This window comes from Loa loa (genome assembly GCF_000183805.2).
Source record: "Loa loa unplaced genomic scaffold supercont3.10, whole genome shotgun sequence".
In the NCBI taxonomy this organism is placed as follows: Eukaryota; Metazoa; Nematoda; class Chromadorea; order Rhabditida; family Onchocercidae; genus Loa; species Loa loa.
This window is the reverse complement of record NW_018108190.1, coordinates 711,897-733,283: the sequence shown is the minus strand read 5'-3', so window position 1 is coordinate 733,283 and position 21,387 is coordinate 711,897. Positions and strand designations below refer to the sequence as shown.

The 21,387-nt window shown below is 34.0% G+C and overlaps 3 protein-coding genes across 3 annotated transcripts; 2 read left to right on the top strand and 1 right to left on the bottom strand.

Annotated features, from left to right (window-relative positions):
* Positions 1-6,140: 6,140 nt before the first annotated feature.
* On the top strand, positions 6,141-7,311 carry LOAG_05222 (hypothetical protein; the record flags this gene model as incomplete). The annotated part of the gene is made up of 4 exons (XM_003140759.1): positions 6,141-6,282; positions 6,557-6,700; positions 6,806-7,005; positions 7,101-7,311. Coding segments are annotated over 4 exons (697 nt in total), but the record flags the coding sequence as incomplete, so codon positions are not given.
* A 2,623-nt stretch (positions 7,312-9,934) lies between these two features.
* Positions 9,935-19,880, bottom strand: LOAG_05221 (hypothetical protein; the record flags this gene model as incomplete). The annotated part of the gene is made up of 23 exons (XM_020446789.1): positions 19,807-19,880; positions 19,412-19,492; positions 19,135-19,274; positions 17,967-18,074; positions 16,770-16,932; positions 16,472-16,599; positions 16,103-16,224; positions 15,697-15,773; positions 15,337-15,503; positions 14,493-14,705; positions 14,140-14,366; positions 13,780-13,856; positions 13,270-13,405; positions 12,918-12,972; positions 12,416-12,549; positions 12,147-12,302; positions 11,881-11,962; positions 11,382-11,501; positions 11,088-11,183; positions 10,896-11,002; positions 10,666-10,774; positions 10,248-10,354; positions 9,935-10,142 (listed from the first exon to the last, which is right to left on the bottom strand). Exons 1-23 carry the CDS (start codon positions 19,859-19,861, stop codon positions 9,935-9,937), a joined length of 2,868 nt encoding a protein of 955 aa, XP_020302912.1. The 5' UTR covers positions 19,862-19,880.
* A 415-nt stretch (positions 19,881-20,295) lies between these two features.
* Positions 20,296-21,096, top strand: LOAG_05220 (LIN-7 protein; the record flags this gene model as incomplete). Its single annotated transcript, XM_003140757.2, has 2 exons — positions 20,296-20,487; positions 20,726-21,096. The coding sequence occupies 2 exons, from the start codon at positions 20,296-20,298 to the stop codon at positions 20,930-20,932; spliced, it is 399 nt and encodes a 132-aa protein (XP_003140805.1). The 3' UTR covers positions 20,933-21,096.
* Between the last annotated feature and the right edge of the window lie 291 nt (positions 21,097-21,387).

Below are 21,387 nucleotides of genomic sequence, written 5' to 3'. Positions count from 1 at the left end.
CTTAAATTTGAAAGAGCTGATAATAAGAGTTAACAGTTTCGCTTAGTTTAATCGCATTGGTCCTTTTTATTCTTAGATATTTGAACTTCTAATTATTTTCAAATTGATACTGTAAGAAGGATGGCAACTTTCAGTTATTTCTGCTTCATACCAAAACTCTACGATTTGTGGACAGGAGGTTCGTATTAAATGAGCCTTGTCAAGGATAACATCCTTGTGATAACAACAAATTTCATTTCTTAAATTCCTTTTTAAAAGTGATTCCGGAATCTTAAGCCTGTTGATCCGGACGAGTCTCTGTAATTTCCCCACTTTAAGGTACTTACAATGAATTACATCTTTACTCTGTGCCAACGAACCAATTAAAGAACTGAATTCAGTAACCAATGAGATTCTGTTATAGCACCATACTTTCAAAATTATTCAAACGTTGCAAATCAGCACAGTTATATCTTTGTTTAAAGAACAACACATTTTGTTGGTGGGCGTTAGATATCGTCGCTGCATCCCAAAATTTGGGTCTCTTCCATAATGGTCAATCCGTGATGATTGAAAATAACATTAGAAAATCGTGCAATGAAGTGGATCACAGTCGATACGGGATTTCATATGTTGATGTTAAAACTTTAATTCGTAATAAGTAATTTTTTGAATGGAAGATTTGTCTGGCTGAAACTATTAAACAATGTTATTAGCAGTAGGTGACAGAAAGCAAAAAAAAAAGAACATGCAAAATGCAAATGAATTAATTTTGATTGAAGATAAGTGACATCAATTCAAAATTGTATTCCATTTCAATAACCGCAAAATCTCTTATTGATATTCAGGCACTTATCACTTTGGTAACATGAAAAGTACCACATTTGTAATCGAGTCATTATCAACATCAGGAAATGTTATGATTCCAATAATTTTAAATTTAATTACAGATCTACAAATATCCTTGCTGAAGTCTCTTATTATTGTTGCAAAAACTGCACGGTATACATGGTATGTAAGGAAGTTGTTTATTGTAATATCGACAATATAAAATATTGTTTAGCAGAATCAATCTAATTTTGTATGCCTTACTTTCAAGAATATTTCCAATATTAGAAATAGGGTGTAAGAATCTATGAGGGGAAGAATAATTCAGGAAGCTTTTGCGTTCATTTGCGTTTATTTCCAAATTAATATCAAGGTAGGACATCTATGACATCGTCGATAACTTATTCAACTGCAGAATTTTGTTCAACTCTGCAAAAATTTCAATTTCCATACCCTTTTTATTGTTCAATGAACCTAAAACCTCATAGATCAAAAGGTTTTCTCAACAAGTTCATGTAAACTTGTAAGTCAGGAATGGGTTCATTAATCATTTTTTGATATCAGGAAGTTCCTGGAAATTTACAATATTTTTGTACAGAAATACTCTAATGAAAGAATAATCGAAGATTTATTGGATAACTACTATGAAAAACGATTGGAACCTTTACTCGATACTGACAGATATTGTTTTAATATCGATGCCGACAAAAAAGTACGTCTGATATTGAACGTATATTGCTGAGATTAATTAGGAAGCCTGCTCCTTAATAAACATTTTTTTTTTATAAATAGTAGGTAGCATTTGTAGAAAGCAAAAGAGTTGTATTTTTGTTCACCTTTTAGTCAGTTAATTACTTAATTACCTGACCCTAACTGTCAAGCAAAACTTATAGAAAGGTTTTCAAATTAGTTTATTCTACTTTTAGGATTGCTTCGTAATAAATTTTCACTTCATAACGAATAAAAAAGAACTATTTTAGAAGAATATAGTGGACGATGAACCATGCATACTCGTCTTCAACGTTAACAGCCAGATGAAAGTTTATAGCGGTCCGATGCTTTGGAACCAAATTGATATAACCATCTCATATCCGAGTGATGATTTTGTCAGTCAAAATCTACTTCATCATACATCAATATTAGAACATTCTAAAACAATTATCCACCAGTGACCTGTGACCTGTTCTTCTGGAAAAACATGGAATGATGGCATTAATCTTGCACAAGTTAATAAGTGCCCTGATTTCCAAACAACTGCGTGTTAATTATCAGCTTCAATCAGAAAGAAAATGATGAAACTGAAGTTATAAGCAGAATCTTGACCGGTGCAATTGTCTTACGTAATTCATTATCCATCGTTTTTACTAAAAATGCTTATTTTCCACAAATGACTGATTCTGAACAAGGAAACCTAATCTCATATTTTACTTACTCTACTTCGAATCGACCTTTATTAAGTACGATCTGTTTTTAGACTACGTTAATAGATTTGTTTCGAGAAGGTAAGGCTTGCAATGATAGCGGTATATCAGGTATTGGAGACGAACAATGTTTGAAACTGGTATCGGAGGAGACGTATTTCATAATATGTTGCTGTTGGAACAATCCATTTAAATGCACTTATGATCCAAGAAAACAACATATTATTAAGAGGAATAAGAAAATCTGGTTAGAATTAGCTAAAACTCAAAATCCAGCAGCTGCTCTTCGATCGGAATCGATCAATTTAGCCAAAAAATATCTCAGATGGTCATATCATGATTTCATCTATAGCTTTCCTCCAGGTAATACTAGTTCAATTTAATTTAAATCTAATTCCTTCTTATTTCAAAAGAAACAGCAAAAAGTGGACGCAAATGAGCAAAGATCCCTTTATTAAAGTTTACCATTCCTTCACAGGTACTAATTAACTGACTCTCTTTTTATCAACCTACTTGACAGCCTCATTTTCCCTATCAATAAAAATGAATACAGCTGCATGACGTAACTGCAAAACTGCATTTTGCATACCTCCTGCTCAGCGCGCTTTTTCTTTCTGTCATTAGTTTAAAGCATAAGCTTTGTTCTGTACATTCAAGGGGTATAAAACACTGGAAGTTCGTACAGTTTCTATCGATAATGAAACTTTTCATAGAATCAAACAGAACAGATATCATACCAGCGATGAATGAACCACGTTACTACTGCTCCCAATTACTTTCTTATACGGATGCGAGAAATCTGGTCATCTCAGTGACTCCTTGGAGCAAATTACGAGTTGAAGAATTACCCTTACGATATCGATTCTGCAAAATGTCCTTTACAGTTCTCTTCCAAAGTAATACAGCAAAAAGGTTTGTGCGCGTATATAATACTGAATTACTTAATTTCATTGGTGAACTTCACTCTTGCAATTTGAAACAAAATAAGAATGGGTGAATGAGTCATACTACTAGCTATTGCATAGGTTAGAATAATGAAGTGTTTGCTAATTATGAATCGATAACTGGTAAAATGAAAAAAAAAGGATGGAAAAAGTAGTAAACAGCTTTTATCTACACCAACAACTTAAACATTATAATAACGTACAAAAGAAACAACGATTAGACAGTTATCAAGACTGGAAAAGTTTCATGTAAGTCGAGAATAGGAAACTTCGCATATTGATTGAGTTGGAAACGACGATCAGTTAAAAAGTAGATGAAATAAAAAGTAATGGTTAACATCGGAAGATATTTTATCAGATCTAATTTTTTTTTTTTTTAAATGGGAATTCAAAAGAACAAAGAACAAGACAATCCTGTTGGACGAACAAAAAATCGTTCCGAAAACTGATTAAAAATTTAACCTGAAGTGCGGTACTGGTATTCAGTTATTGAAGATAAAATAACAATTACAAAACATCGTAGAGTATCTGATAAACAGCTTAGAATACTAGCATTTCGAATGTTGCAAAGATATTTCAGAGCCTATTCTCTTAGAAGGAAAGTTTAAAATATCAACATTTCAATTTAAGATAAGAACTAGGTAAAAACAAAAGCCTGTAATTAATTCAACCAAATCATTATCAATTAAATCAATTTTCCCCATCCTTAGTGATAATTTGACATCTAAAAGGCTGTACAAAAAGTTTTTGAATGATCAAGTTTTGACTATTTCGTTCAATAGTAAAAGAGAAATTGAAATGAAAATTAGAGAAGCGCTAATATCTTTATTAACAATTTGATGACATTAGATATTCAGAGTGCAGTACAGGGTTGGACCGGATATTGAGAAGACGTGTGAACGAGTGTCGTGTGAACACAACTCTCCGAAATGTTTAAACGATGTGTTACGAGCAAAAACATCGGTGGTCCAATCTTCCTGTTGCTGTAAAGGCAATTTATGCGACATTTGGCGGCATTTTCGCGATTATAGAGATTTAACCATGAAATCGAGATATTTTACTAAGTATCACAATCCTTAAATCTATCATAATTTTTGTTTGATTTACAAAACTGTTCATAATTTAACTCTAAATGACCTCAGTTATTCCTTTTTAGTCGATATTAGTGAAACTTTGATTTAAACTAAATATCATGATAAGAAAAGTAAAGGAAAGAAAAAAATCAAAAAAGACACAAGTGAATACATGTGTATTGGGAGGAGGATGTAATAGGTGACGAAAAGCTGATTGATCGAACTCAACGGGATAAATGTCATTAATGTATTCGACAAATCTAAAATTCGGTGATCACATGACATTTTCGTTTCAATGATAAAATTGACATCGTTTTTTACAGTCTTTTCGATTCATGTCATCATCAATCAGCAACATACTTGAGGGCCGGTTTACTTGGAACTAGCCAATGTGTGAGAAATGTTGATTTCCGATTTCGGGAAGAAATTTTTATGGATGAGCACAAACTGATCTCGTATAAATTTGCTGAAAACGAAGCAATAATCGGTGACAAGTTAGTGCATTTGGAATCTCTCTTTGCTGGTCACTTGCTCATTAGAAATAAAGTAGACCAGGTCAATCTCGCCTAATCCAATTCATGTGCTGCACTCTTTTTAAGACTTGCCGACCATAAACATGTCTAAAAAGCAATCTCCAAAAAATGTATATGCAGGAATCTTAGATTCCTGCATATTTTTCGTGTTATTAACAAAGATAGGAATTTAAGGATTCTAAAACGCCAGTTTAAGTTTCAGCAAACATTCTTTCATCTTCACATTTTAAATTCTTATTCAATGGAGTACTGATAATTTTCCAATACTTGGAAACGACGAAGCTGAGAGTAGAATGATCGTATTCATAAGAAAGTCTTATTTATGAGTATAAATGTACAAAGTAGCAAATGAATTATTCTTCAGTTTTACGCATAAGAAACTTTTTCTTCCAAACTTTACTCATTTTTTAGCAAATGATTGTTCTGAAAAAAGAAGAATCCTTAAGCGAATCCTTATTTGAGCAAATTTTGACTGTTAAAGACCTTTTTTTGGCCATTTTCTAATTTTTAAACTCGACTAACTCTAAAACGAACTTATGACACATTTTTTCTTGTCCTCTAGTCTTATTTGCTGAGATGGTTTTTGATGAGCAATTATTTGCCATTAAAAAGTTTATATCGATTACCCGCAAAAGGAGTTTAGCTATTAACTTTCCGAAATTCAATATAAATAATTGGCATATATTTTGAAAAATAGGATTATAAAAGTTTTGGAAATATTATGTGTAGACTGTAGACACAGTCGAATATTGGTTAACGAAAGTTTATTGGTTGACGGCGAATTATTATACGTTACAAGAGAGTTTCCAGAAAAAGAGAGTTAAATATAAAGTCGATCACCAAGTTGGTTGAATTGATTGATTAAGTCGGGACGCACAGTTCCTTGAGTGATTCGTGTATATGGTGTTAAGTGAGTAACTGAATAACTGAATCATAGAAAACTGCTGGATTGTAGAAAGTAGAATGACTGTAGAATGTCCTCTTGAAAAATGACCCCCCATAGAATGACTTGTATGTAATGACCCTTGTTATTTGTCCACACCACTTGTAAGGTAAGGGATTCGTTTACAACAATCCAAAAGGTTAGAACCGATTAACCCTAAGATCATTTTTTTAATAGAGAAATGCAAATCCATTAATTACTGTAGTGGAAATTAAGAGTCACAATGAAAAAATTGACAACATATCTGGTTAATACCTGCTACTTCAATGAAGTTTCAAAATTGATAAGTTTCATTTAGCCGAGAGGACGACAGACGACTACCTTATTCTTTTATCCAAATTTATCATTTGATGGTTTGTTTAATCTGTCTACTCTTGTGTCTCCTATTACATTGCAGAAACTGCTTGTTATCATTACAGGAGAAATTTATCATGCGCTATATATCAGATACATACAGTGAAAGATCCATATTGTCATTTGAAGAAAAATTATGAAAGCGAAAGGACCGTCTTTCAGTTTCTTAGTTGCAAATGTGATATTAGAGAAGCAACCTTGAAATCAGTAAGTTTATCATCGATTGTAGCGTCCACGTCACATACTGGCTTGTTTTACTAAAATACTCAGAGTCGAATCCAAAGGTACCATAGCAATTTCTATCTGCATCTTTCTAATATATCACCAAATATTCAGTGATAGCATTGCATTTTGCATAGGTGCTCAAAAATAGAAGGAAACGTTTCTATGTGCTTTTCGATACAATATAGTCTAAGTTGTTTCCATTCTAACCGCATGATATATTCGACATTCATACTCTTTATCAGTTTGCTGAATTCAGGAACAGTGCGATGCCGGGATCAATTCTGAATCTATTCTAGCGTCAGAGAACTGGGTTCGGTCACCTTGCTTTTTTACCAGTATTACTGGTCATCATCCTCTATTTATTGGAGAAAGAATTACCTTAAGTGGGAAGTCCAGAGAGGTATGGCTAATTGTGTTGTTATTAACAAACAAGGAAAGCAAAGATGAAGCGAACATAACTCAACAAAACAATAACTTCCACTTCAAAATTTATGCTTCCTTTCAGGAAACGGAAGAAATGCCAATTTGTGCAATGGCCTTATTGATCGGTAATTCCGGCCTATTTTATCGCTTTTACAATGTGCGCTACTCTCAATTTCAAGATGAAATCCCATTAAGGAAACGTTTTTCTGTGACTAAACAAGGAAATTATACAACCTATACAACACTGTGTCGAGCCAATGGAAGCTATCCTTGCAATAGTACGTTTGCTCTATTTTACGACACAATGTGGCTCTTCATAGATGGCCAAATATCAGTTACAAATAGTGTGAATCATTAAGGAGAAGTGTGATTTGCAGATTTACTGGATTTGATAACTCATCAACTAAGCTATTCGGTACATTTGGGTTCCAAAAGAAAAAACCACGGTTTTATCATCAATGCGTTGTGTCTGAAAAAGCAAAAACAACCGTAACGAAATGTTTTTCAACAGCTGGCTGCTTTTTCTTCAGTTATCTCTATTCACAGGAAACACTGGTCAGTAAAGCGGAAGCACTTGGGATTGTATGAACAAACCATCGGGATTTAATTTCATTTTTATGGAAACCAATTATAAAATCTAAATTTCCTATAGCATCTTTCCTTCCACTTCATCCCCTCGGCTAGAAGATATATGGCATACATGCATTACTGGTAGGTGATGATAAGTCTGTAGAATCTTTGAGTGAGAAATAAAGTCGGGAAATTGATAATAAGTATGAAACTGAGGTAATTATTTTAGATGATCAGGGCAATAACACTGTAACCTTCAATATGTGATCTAAAAATAGAATCTTGATTGGATGAGGGAACCATCTATAGAAGTTTGGGAAAATTTGTTCGTAAATGAAATCAAAGAGATAATTCAGGTATAATTCAATCGAATATCCATTTTAGAATGGTTGCACGGACACAATACCAGCTTTAATGGAGGCAAATCCGAATCTATCACCTCTTATATGGTGCACTCGAAGAACTTATAATGAGGACAATTACAGATGCACAGCTTATAAAGGGACCACCAACTTGATAGCAAGTGGAACTTTATGTTGCTGTTATAAGGATTGCTTCATCATGTTTGTATTGTCTTTAGCACTACTTTTTTAAACTAAAAATTCTGTATGGACCAAGATAAGTACTGATGACTTGAGAGGTCAAAACTGAACAAATCAAGACATATGAAGGCATCTTCAGACACTTCGAATGAACCAAAGAAACAGTGCTAGACGAATAAGATCAGGTAGAGTGGATTAAAGGAATTATTAATCGGTATGATAGATTTGAGTTAGTTTTAGAAGGTTAAGATATAGAGATGTCCATCAAGCAGTGCATCATCAACTGATCGGCTACTGGATCAATTCCACACTTTTACTATAACCATTTCAACATCAGTGAGTGCTGTCCTAGATATCGTTGTTGAACGGTCAGGCCTGATGACCATAGGGTCGTTTCAATGTTAGAACTGTTGCTCAGCACGCTTGTGTAATAGACAAAAATCAAACTACAATAAATACTTCTCTGGCGTTCGATTCGAGTCTTTGCCATTGCATCTATCACCATCCGAATCCATGTCCCTTCTAATTTAATGAATCGCAAATCACTTCATCTCGTAATTTATCCAATAAATCACTAAACCTGTTGAAGAGTCTATTGCAATTTATATTTTAGGATGGATAAAGACGAATATGGCTTTAACCCCTTCGAGAAATATTGACAAGTTGATAGGCTGTTTACTTTGTGCAGTTTGATGGTTATAATTTTACACTTTTTTGCCGATTCATATTTATGCAGTTAATTGCATGAACTAAATTTGTTTCCATAAAAATTAATTCCAAAATGTGTTCAATCACCACCTAAATTATAGTCACTGGTTTAGTTTCGATGCAGTGATGTAGCAAGGAAAACATCACCAGTTTCATCTACAAACGTCATAGTCCTCAAGTCCAGTACTATTACTTTCTCTTGGAGAAGTCAAAACAGTTCAATTTCTGTTTTTATTCTACATTCTAAGTGCAATTTATGTTACTATCAAATTATATTCCAGGTATTTACCCAACCAAATATAGTGAAATAATCACACTCTCGCGGTGAAATAATCCCGTACATTAATCCCATACATTGCATATAAGATACGTCGAGAGACTACTGCCTAATATTCACATCTGATTTAATAACCATGTTAGTTTACAAAATAATAATTTCTCGGGAAATCTGAACTATGAGTGCGTAAAAAATAAATTTCATCTTGAATACAAAAGTTATTTGTAGCTTCCTGATTACTAACGAACCCTGACCACTAACAATTAAATTTCTATGTTGTTGTGCCTCACCAACGGGAAGGTTCTGCGAATAACAATCTTAGGGAAAACAATTATAATTAATGGATAATAAATTCAAGAATAGAGAGCAGAAATACAGATAAATGAAAGAAGAGAAGGCATAAATAACATTAAGGGAGATAAGAATGAATAAAAGGAGATAAGAAAAACTTTGGAATTTTCCATATATTTTTCTCTTTTTTTTATTTGGAAGTTGAGAGCTTTGTTTATTATATTACAAACAGTTGCTGCTCCTACATAATGCCTACAATTAAGCTGAACGGAAATGGAACAGCTTGGAATGAAACCTGAGGAAGTAAAATAAAAATTAAAAACAATGAAAAAGGCTATGAACAGCCGAGCGTACGTAAACGATATGTAATAAAATATGCAAAAAGCAACTTGGATGAACTTATCACTAAGCCAACAAATGTCATTTGAATAACTCTGCCTGAAAGGACACAAAACTGAAGACGATTGCTAAATTCAGCAAACGTTTACATGGCTTAACATCATTGGAATTTCTCGAGAACTTTACTGATGCCAAACACAAATTAAAATTATTTCATGGCTACTACTTGCATTAATTCATATATCCGTAATGCGTAATAGGAGCTTAAATCATAGATGAGAGGAAAAAAAAACCCAGGGCTGAAATGAAAGAACTGGAACAAATAAAGGTTTGTATGTGTCAATAAAACACAATTCTGCAATACAAACGAAGAAAAGCTGAAATCATCATAATCTAGCATTGCATATTTTCTGGACAGGATGAAAAAAAGATCACTATACCATGATGATATAAAACTAGATTCCTAGACGAAATATCCAGTCACTCAGCAATTATAGCCACCATTTAAAAGTTTATTACCACTCATTACAGGAACGATCAGGTCATCCATATTTGGACAAACCAAATTTTTCTCTAACAGTAAACGAAGCTTATTTTCAATCCAGCTGGAGACGGTACTCATATCCACTAATCTGTCACCCACTTGAGGAACACTCCTGATAGAAAGCTCCGGCGGAGTACGGAATGCATACCTGAAATTTATCAGCCTAAACTCAACTTCTCAATGAAACGAAATTTTTAAAACTAAGACGAGATTTCAAAAAGACCAAGTGCTGGTAGGCAAAAAGAAAATTTACCAAAGTCTGTCAGAAGGAGGTGGAGGAATGTTAATCGTCATGGTGCCCTTCAAGTGTATTACGTCAACATTTAGTAATAAACGTGTCGATGATATACCCTCCATCATCTAAATTGTAATAAGTACTTTCTGTGCAGCAGTTCCAAATTGGCATACTAGAACACAAGGGAATTATGAGCGTATGAGCTGAATGAACGAAGAATAGGAGAAGCCTCGAATCTTTGCTACTTGGGAAAGTAGCACACTAAACATAAACGATAACAAATACGACTTATATATTATCTATATCGAAAAGGACTGAATCCCTGGATATCATACAATGATAGGTGTGCGTAACTTTCAGTAAATGTAAAAAACTAAAACTAATGTAAATGCAACATGATTTAGATATCATCAGCTGCTTTGAAGCTTACACAGACCTTTTTTACAGGTCGGAATTCGGAGGCACCTTGGAATATATTACTGCTAGCTATTTTATCGACCACATTCAGTAACTTTTTGCCCGTACTTTCTTTGGTAATCTGAATTCTGCAAAACATACATTTAAAAAAAGTGAGTCTAATTTGCGCTTGTTCAACTTGAGAATATCAAATAAGCTGGTATTACTGAGAACAGGTCCGATTTCGAAATATCTCGAAAAGGAACTAACTTCTCCATTTTGGAACCAAAATCTTCATCTGGACTATTTTCGGGAGATTCTGGTAAATCGGAGTCAGAATAGCGATGAACGCGCATCGGGATCTTCATTTTGCTAACCTAAATTCAAAATAATTGTTTCGCTTAAAATTTTGAACTCAGTGTTCTTTGAACATTCAAGTCCGATAGAAATTTGAAGCAATACCTTTCTGCATACTTCATTCTTGTGCATTCCCTCTTTCAGTTTCATTAAATTGACTTTCGTTTCCAATGTCAAATGTATTCTACCGCGATATTTCAACTATAACACGAAGAACATACTTTTATTTGTAATGTCATTAACATATTTTTTATTTTACTTCAAACTAACTAAATATTTCAGTAGCATTTCTCTACAAATAATTCATTAAACATAGAAATTGAAAGTGCAGAAATTGGTTTACGTTTAGATGTAGAACTGAGTTCCCCAGTCACATCAATTAGAATGCACAGCAAATACCTCAAAATCAATCCAAAGTCCCCAATCATCCAGAATAGGTGAATGAACAGCGACTATTTCAGGTGGTGCAGTGCCAAAATCCAAATTTGAAAGCTCCAGAATTTCGATAAAGTATGGCAACTAAAAGCAAATAGTGGAACAATTTCACTGAATCTATAAAGCAGAACCTCAATCATCATAAATAACCAGCACTTTAAAACCAAAAATAAGTGAGAATTTCATCGAAGATCAGTTAGCAAAAGAAACTCCAAACAGTTTTTTTCAGCAAATCTCTTCTTTAGATTTAATAAACTCATTTGATTCTTAATTTTTGATTGAGGTCATTTCCTAAATATCCCTTCTATTGCTTCAAGTTCGTGATGCAGTACATCGGAAAGATATACATAGTAAATAGTTTACAAAGATTAGCATACAAAATGTATTAGTCTTCATCAAAAAGTTTTCAACACCTTGTATGTAGTAGAAAACGTAAGCTATTTCAGCAGAACCATAAACTAACATTAAGAGTGGCTAGTTTGGACTGAATTTTGTCCTGTACCTTCTTGCACCAATATGCATCTCGACAAAAATCATAAAATATTCTGAAATATATTTTGCAAACTTTACTGACCTACCAAAAATAATCGCTTCCCGGAAAATAATGAGAAATGATGAAAAAGAGCACTAATTTACTTCCCAGAAACGTTTCACGTTACGAAGAGATATTTATGATGAAATGATTAACAGTGCCAAAGAATCAAATATCAAGATATGTCAAATTCGAACCTAGCAGTTAAAGCGTTTACAGACATTACAAGCTGCGAGCCACTGTCAGCTTTCCCAGGGCTCCATTTGTTACGCCCCAAATCCATATAGATAACATTGCCATCAGTTCGTTTTTCGTTATCCTCGCGTGAAATTTTAAAGATTTCATCAATACACCTAGGCAGGAAATTGGATTTCCAAAAAAAGATCGAAAAATCACCGAAGAAAATTATTTATTTCAAAACTGATATTTATTTTTAAAAATGTGAAATTAAAATTAAGGTTCATACTTTTCAAACTGTATGCGATTGCTGACGTAAAGAAAATATTCCAAACTAAATTTCAACGAATCTGAATAAGCAGCTGATAGAGGAAATGAAAAACGACGACTTGGTGAAACTTCTTCCACATTACTTCTTGGAGGCTGTAACATTATTCTTGGAGGGGGATTCTTGGAGACTGTAACATATTTCCTACATCAAATCAGCCACTTGGGATAAATCTTTAGAGTTCTATTATCCATTTTTTTGCTGTAATCATTTAAACAATCATCTTTCCGCCTATGGAAGTGGCTCATTTATACACCAAGTGTTAATTTGTTAACTGATTTGAATCCAATACTTCCCGGCTATGTCGGTTGTCCGGAGTGTTTAATTTTATTTGGTTGAAACTTTCAAATCTTGCTGAATTACTTTTTGAGATTACTTGCTTACACCTTGTTCAAACGGATGGCTACTAACGCATGAGATTTCAATTGGATTTTAGTTCAAAGCAAAAATCGTTTAAATTAACCGTTATTTCTGCAGCCGCAATTCCCGTACTGCATTGACTGCACGCTTCTCGTAACCTGTAATAGTTCCACCGCACTTGAAGTAATGGAAATATTCGAATTGCCAACTGATTATCAGAAAAGCTACTATTTGATAGACTAATAAACTTAAAGTATTCCACAGCAATTATAATAGGATAATGAAGAGAACATGCAAGTACAATTCTCATGTCTAAATAACCAGTGTTAGCCAAACATGGATGCACGACAGCTTTCATGTAATTCCGGCAATACTCTGTCCATATGATAACTAACAATCATTCATAATTTTTCTTTATAACTATAAAAGATGTTATTAAAAATTTTAAAAATTACCTGTGAAACCAACGCTCTTTTTCCCTAGCACTACGAACAAAGAAGTACAAACTCCGGTTTTCTGCTACATCCTTACTTCGATTATTTCCAGATTCATCAGAGCATGAAGTAGCATCTGAATTTTCCTTGTCAGTTTCTGCAATATACGTATTCTGCAAAAACGACGGTGTTATTTCGAAATATATGGACTTCCGCAAACTATACACTTTTTAACTCAGAAAGTTCAACCTAGAAACCTAAACATGGAAACAGTTTTGAGGACTCAAGAATTCCAATTTAAACGTTAAAGTTTAAATGAAAGAGTTATTTAAGATTATGCAGTTCAACAATAGCTGTTTAATCAAAAATAGAAATATAATGGTCAAACGATTAGGCCCATGCACAGATGTGCTTTGAACACAACAGCATTGTTGCCAAGTAGCGTAAATGATTAGATAAGCTACTTAGTTTTTGTAACAACCTATAGGAATATTAAAAGAATATTAAGGGCAGTGCGAAAGAAAGACATACGCGAATCTCCATTGAGGTTTTCCTGCGAAGGGCGTTTCATATCATTCTCATGTATTGCTTCAACTAATTCTGGTGATCTTGAATGAAGATTCACACATTAAGCATAGACAATTGCAGAAATGACGTTGGGAACATTTGGCCATAAAAAACATGTAGAAAGTTCGTAAGTGCCTTTTACAAATTATTAAATTGCAAATAACAACTAGCTTAACCATGCGTAAGTTGGAAAGTTGCACAAATCTAAGAAATTCAGTTTCTTGCGAATCGCAAAGCATAAGAATATTGTGTTATTATATAATTTATAAAACCTAGAATTTAAGGATCTTAACTTCCTCTTTCAGTGTTACATAAATCACTAACCTTATTTTGCTTTTTTTCCCTCCAACTATCTTGCATCCATTTGTATTACATTCTTCGTCACTGCTTGATGAAGACTTTGCTAATTCGATTTCTTCATTTATAGAAAGTGACCTTCCAAGTAATGGGAATGTTGATATTTCGCTATTTCTAGAAGATAAGCGAATATGTATAGGATACTTACGACTCCACCAACGTCTTCTTGCCAAACGTTTGGGCCGCAGGGTAACCTAAACATACGAAACTTGGACTGTCTACCAAGAGCAATCAATGAAATTCAAATTAAATACGAAAACTGTGTGAAAATGGATAAAAATGGAATTAGAAAAGTTAAGAAAAAAGGTGAAATACATTACCGTGGCTCCCGTTAAATTGTATATACTTTGACTCAAAATCTTTGGTTCTGCCTCCGTTAATGTTGGATCAGTATGGAAAGCATGCTTGAGAACAGCTCGTTCTGGACGTGAAATACGCAATAAATTACCATCGAGACATACAAGCACAGTCTTAGCATTATTTACATGATAAGTCGATGAATGGTACTTGCCACGAAGTTCATTCATCCAGCCCTATAAAAATCACTTTTATTATTTCGTGAGTAACTTCAGAGTATATCATATCAAGGACACTACTAGCATAATCAACAATTGTCCACAAGAAGTATGCTTTTCCTGAAAAAGTGATGATATTCTTACAGTTCAAACATATACTAACTACAGCTTTGCGAGACCTAATAAAACGGAAGCACCACCACAACAGGAACATATCTAGTAAATCAATTATGTATCTGTTGATTTTGGCAGATGTTGAATCAATTGCTTGAATTATTATTTCCTCAAATGCATGGTCTATTCGCTATGATGAAGAGACGACAAATTACGAAATATCTCAAAATCTGCAAAGCGCAATATAATGAAATATAAAATGAAGCTTGGACTAAAAAATACACTATTATACATGAACTCTAGTAGTAACCAATGACGAATAAGCAGATCAGCAACGAATGTGGGAATGTGGCAATACCAAAAAAAAAAAAAAAAAAAAAACTAACAGAAAACCGATAAGATCATTAATTCAATTAAAACTAAGCAATTACTAGTTTGAAAAACAAAAGAATCAAAATGAAAATAGCTAAATTCCCCATTCAAGATGAATCTGCAGTCAGTGCTATATGCATAAAGTTGAAAATAATCCGCCGACCTTATATACTTTATTTCTTGAAGTTTCCTGTTCCTTAAACTCTTCCGATAGGTTCAAAACAACATCGCTATGTACAGGAAGATTTGTATTCACCGGTTCAGATACAAAAAAGTATAGAAAGTACACAAATGATATGTACAAACCCCAAAGAAAACCGCTTATGAAACCTGAAAAAAGTTTATCGCAAAAAAGTGTCAATGAAAAATTCAAAGTCCCTGAAATTTTTATAACTCCGGGAATTCTCGAGGACGCAATGCAACAAAAATAAGTATATATAAAAGAACAACGTTGTTCATTCATTTTCAAAAAAATATATGTTAGCTGACCAAGTGATGAAAATGAAACCAAAAATAATCAAACCAGGAGAGAGAATCGAGAATACAAGAAGTAGGAGCGCAGAAATGATGCGATGTCGTAAAAAAGGCAAAATTTGATGCCTGAAATGATAAATTAGTGTTTCTACCTCTTACAAGTCCAGCAATCTATGCCATGTTTAAAAAATATAGCAAATCTATACTGTTTTTATACTATACTACACAGCAATCTATACTATGTTTCTAGCTTATCGCGTCTTCGATGTAGATGGATCTCCGTCTATCGACAGCAGCATGGCACTTCATAAAAAAACTTCAATAATCAGTCGCTAGGACATTTAATTTAATCTTTTGTTAGTTGAACTGCTGTTAATCCGTAATCTAACAATTTAACTATATGGAAGTTTCTCAGAATTGTGAAATACCCGAACAATAACAGAAGTATAACTCACCTTTTGATCAAAACCTGAAACATCCATGGCTGTTCAAACTTCAAAACTTTATCTCCTTCGCTTCCAACGGCTTTAAACGCATGAAACGAGTCGAAAAACGATGATGGTCGAATTACTGCGACCTGCAAGATAATTCGATTTCCGCGCATGTACTATTTATCATTACTTTTAAAAAAACCAGAAAACAATGACTTCTACAGCCAGTATACTCGAAGAAAATGTGTTCATCGGATGTAAAAAAGGAAAAAAAAGCATAACAAAAGGTCGAACTTGTTCAATGTAGTGGATAAAAACTGAAACATAAATAATTAAAGACAAAACAACGTCTTCCTGACTTTCCTTTCTCGAGAAAGCAAAACAAAACAACACCTTATTTGCAGACGGCGATTCTCTTGTTGCATATTCTTTGTTTTGCAGTTCAATTTCAGGCTCTATACCAAGTGCATCTCGTCCAATATTGATCACTTGATGGACTTCTTCAAGCGAGTGAGTATTTCCTGGAAATAAATGTTGAGGGCCAGATTCGTTTCCGATTAAATCTGTATGAACTTTCGAGGTGTTTAAAAAGCTCAGATTACTTTAAAAAATCAGAACGACTCCGAATTTCATTAAAGGCGAACGCTGAACAGAACATTTATTTCTCTAATTATTGTACTGGAATTCATACTTGTAACTTTTTTGTTCTTATGTGAATGCACCAGCTTACGCCCTCTATTCTTAGCTTTACCAAAAACGGCACTTAGACGAGACACATTTTCAGCCCGAAATGATGAATCATTGGAGCTAATTAAATCCTGATCACTGATTCGTACACTAAGTAATTCAGGTCGCTGAAACAGGAATTACAACATGAGAAATGTTTGAAGCATCCCAAAATCCGCCCAAAGATATGTAATCAACATTAAGATATAACAATCTTTTGCTCCTAAACTTCCCGTCTTCCCTTCCTTTACACCTTTAGCTCATTTCATCTCTTTCCATCGTACATTGGAACAACTTATTAACTTTCAAACAATTAGCAAGGACAAGAAAACGACTAATCAGTAACCAATAATCTTTAACCTGAATTCTTTTCTGGTATTAATTTTTCAGTAAATTCTAATCTAATGTACTATTTTCTTTCAGTAAAAAGTTACCAATTATTCAAAGACTCTACAATACAGGTAGACTACTTTAGTACTCTTGGTAGTACTTCTACCAACGAACAGTTACTATACCTACTCCGAAAATATGGGAATCAGACCATTTTCGAATTATCTTTTAGAGACTTAGACCCATAACTTCTTTTGAAAAATTGTAAAACCAAACAATGGAGACCAGAAACAAGGAGAGAGATCGAGGATGCACATTTTGACAAAATAATTTTGTTTTCTAATTTGTATATTCCGAAAAATCGAAATGTCGCATTTGTTTTTCGCTCGATTAGTTGCAACGAGTGAAGTCTGTATTCATTCATATAATTAAGAAATGCATTTTTAAGAACAAAGTACTAATTACTGTAACAAAGTGTTCTATGAAAACCTAACAAGAAAGTTTCAACATGGCCAGATCAGAGAATCCTGGAACAAGTTTCTGTTCAACCACAATATTCTCCCTTTTTCTCTTCCGTTCCTTCTTTTTCATTTCCTGGGTGTCACATTTCAAATGATATGTACAAACTGATTACTCTTTTATAGCGTCCAATGTCTGCCTATTAATTCCGATACTTATTTCTGATCTCTAAAAAAAATTTGCGTCTACCTTCTCTACACAAAACTCTAAAATTTTTTCTTGTGAATCCTAGAAACAAATTTTGATAATTACACTAATTGAAAATTTGACTTTAATGCTTAGATGTCTCAAACAAAGACAAAAAATTCATTACATGGACAGAAGAGGAAGCCGTTCGCAATTTTTTTCTCGAGGTTTCTGCAATTTTACTTTCGAAACTGCATGAAGCAATCGAATCACTACCGCAACTACTTGTTTCTCGCTAAAAAAAAACAATCAAATGTAGAGCAATCAAGATTACTGTTCCGCCATTTTATCCCTTTCTCGCATGATTTGAAACAGCGATGAATACTAAAGGGGAGATGTAAAACCGAATTTTTAAAATGCCATTTGTGGAAGTCCGTCGCAAGAGTACGTCTTGTTACTCAAGTCATGAAGATGAAAGGGGGTGGTAAAGAAAATAACATAAGTCTGATCAAATCAAGTCACAGTAGAGTCATTATATTATGGTATGCGATTCTGTCAAGTACTCATGCTCATGATAACTAATCTTTGTCAATGTATTAACTTCCGTAACTGTTACTACAACAAGCACACCGCGATGAATAACAATACTGCTATAAAATTGGCCGTGCTTCTCCCAACAAGACTTGTTATACTCACAAAAAGTTTAAGACTACTTTTCAGTGTGAAAACACAAGAATTTTTGCGGCCACAAGCGTTCAGTAAAAAATATTAAAATTTCAAATGACGATTAACGCTTGTCGAACTTTACTGACATAATCAAAAGTGATGAACATAGTTAACAATAAATTTACCACTCAATTTCCTACTGATAATTTTATTCCTTCCTACTGTTCAAGATTATAATCACAAAAAGTATCATAGGTTCGAGTCTTCGATAAAGTGGAGGATATTTTAAGAAGGAATTTATAATACCTCAGAAGATCATTCCTTAAGTTTTTAAGTAGAAATATGCAGAGAAAAAGGCATTTAAAGAAAATTGTGAAGTCATTAAGACGTTTACATGTGAATAAATAACAGTTCTCTTTTCGAGAATAGATAACAACACTTCTCAACAAACGGAAGAAAAAACAATTCTATGGATTCATGCATCAAGTGACGCTGTAAAGAATTATTTGACGCTACTGAAAAACTGACGAGGTAAAAAAAACTTCAACATCTGATGCAACAGCGAAGAATTTCGGGACGTGATGACTAAAATAATTTAGATTGCTGTCGTGTTTGCAATCCTTTTTTCTTCCATTTGTAAAAAAAAAGTGACCATTCAAATAAAATGATAGTAGTGACATCAAACCCACCAACAAAACCGACAAAAATTGCTGTGATCTAGAGTGTTCTGGTTGTTCGGAGGTTTGGTCTTTATTAATATTTTCCACTTGGCTGAATTGATTTGCATAAACTGAATCATCGAACGATACGACAAATCGACCACTGTCCTCTAAGGCATTTCAGTTTTTTATTATTACTTAATTTCCGAATGATATAGAATAGAGCTCCAAACCAAACGAAATTTCCAGGATAAACAGTAACAATTCAGACGTTCTCATAAAGCTTAATATTGTAACCACTGCTTACCGCTATCATCACTATGACGAAATGATAAAAGTGGAGATGTTGAATGTCCTCTTGCTTTCGTGAATTTGACAATAGGAATTCCTGAAGATTTGAATGACAAATTTTTAGAAGATAGAAACTGACCAGCCTGTTATAACTATATGATTTGCATTTTTTCCTGATACCCGATTTCGACAATCTTTTGTGCAGAACAGCAGGCACTATCTCCCTCCAGAGCTGTTTTACATCACTTCTGTCCTCCCCCTCCTCCTCTTCCCTATTACTATCCTTTCAGTTGCTGATGATTTGAATCAGAATTGTTTCTTTTGTTCTATTTCACCAGTCACTAACCGATCTCCTAAGAATCGGATGCGACTAAATGGAAGAAAGAAATGATAAAGATGAGCGGTACATACTGCTTGTATTCTGCATCCTTTTCCCATAACGATTCTCGTCTTCATAAGGCTCCATCGAGGAACATAATCTGAAATCACTTCTATGTAATATCAGTTGCGTAAGTTACCTGTTGCATATAATATAGTATCAAGCGAATATGTCAACCGCTTAGAGCCTTACACATCAAAAACAAACTCCGTCGCCCGAGCCGCAAATTACACGCACTCCTGGGGCTCTACTATGCCAAACCATGCAACTTACATGGAAATCTTGTCCATTGCCATTTTATTCCAATTTATGGTAACCTTGACAGGACGTGGAGTAGGAGTAGTAACTAGAACATGGTGTATGCACGACATGAATATCCATTCGGACTTGTCCAGGAGCTATTTGATCCCGATCTGTGATTCATCACATGTATTTGCTCTTAGAAAATCCAGGCGTCCTCACATAGATCTCTGCACCAAATTTTTCATAAAAAATAAAGTATGTAATTTCCAGATCTGTCGATGGCAGCATGTACTAGCAGTGGTGTCGTTTTACTTCGAGTCTCATCGTCAATTTACTCGGTTGTTCGTAACTTGTTAAGGCCAAGACGGAATATACCATTCCGAGGAATTTACAGGACGGAGGGTGACCTGGTACGAAAAGATGATCTCCTAGTGTGCCAACACAAGATGAATTTTCATCCTGGCTTAAATGTATGATTATACACTTCGTTATTCTAATATAAGTAAAGATCACCATGTTACAATGAGTCACTAACGTTCCGGAGGGTTTCCAGTGTTTGTATGCAACTTTAAGGCTAAAGGCCTTTGGTCACTGATAAATCATGGTTTTTGGAAATCGCTAATGAAGGATTGGCGGGAAGATACCACAAAACGATATCTTTTCTGGTCCATCATTACCGTACTGTTTCACAGTTTGTTCCATTTCAAGGTCCATTTAAAAAGAGATCGAAGTGGACAACTATTGCTCAAAGCGATGACAGATGGTCACGTGGTGATTACTCAAGAAAAAATAAATCCAGACTTCTCTATACCTGAAATGTTGGCCTACGAGAGTATGGAGGAAGTTTATAAATTAACATTTAATGTGCTTCCACTGGATATGTCACAATCATTCAGGCTATTGAATGAAATTTGACGATATCTCAAAAACATTTTATTTCTCTTTGGATCAACCAATTTGAAGTTAGTACTTGCATATGCATTGTCGTAATACACAACTCTTCGTGAGAATTGACTTATCTTCATTCTCTGGCTGAATAAATTTAGTTCAGATGTTAGGCGTTTGGCAGAGATCTTTCTCTGCTTGAGCTTTTATTCATTGGTTTCACATTTGAATGATCTAAAACGCTTCATGTCAGAACTTTCATGCCTTTGTAGCTCTCTCGAAAACCTGAACTCCTAAAGCTGGAAAGCTTAAAAGTATTTGTTAATAAAGAGCAATAACTCAGTGGATTTAAAATCTTATGTGCGTCCGGAAATATCTAAACTGACCAAAAGGTTCTTCAGAAAAAAATGAATCCAGAACTTTAAACCCTCATTATTCTTAAAAAATTTTCCCAAATATGCTAAAAATACTAAAATGTAGTTTCA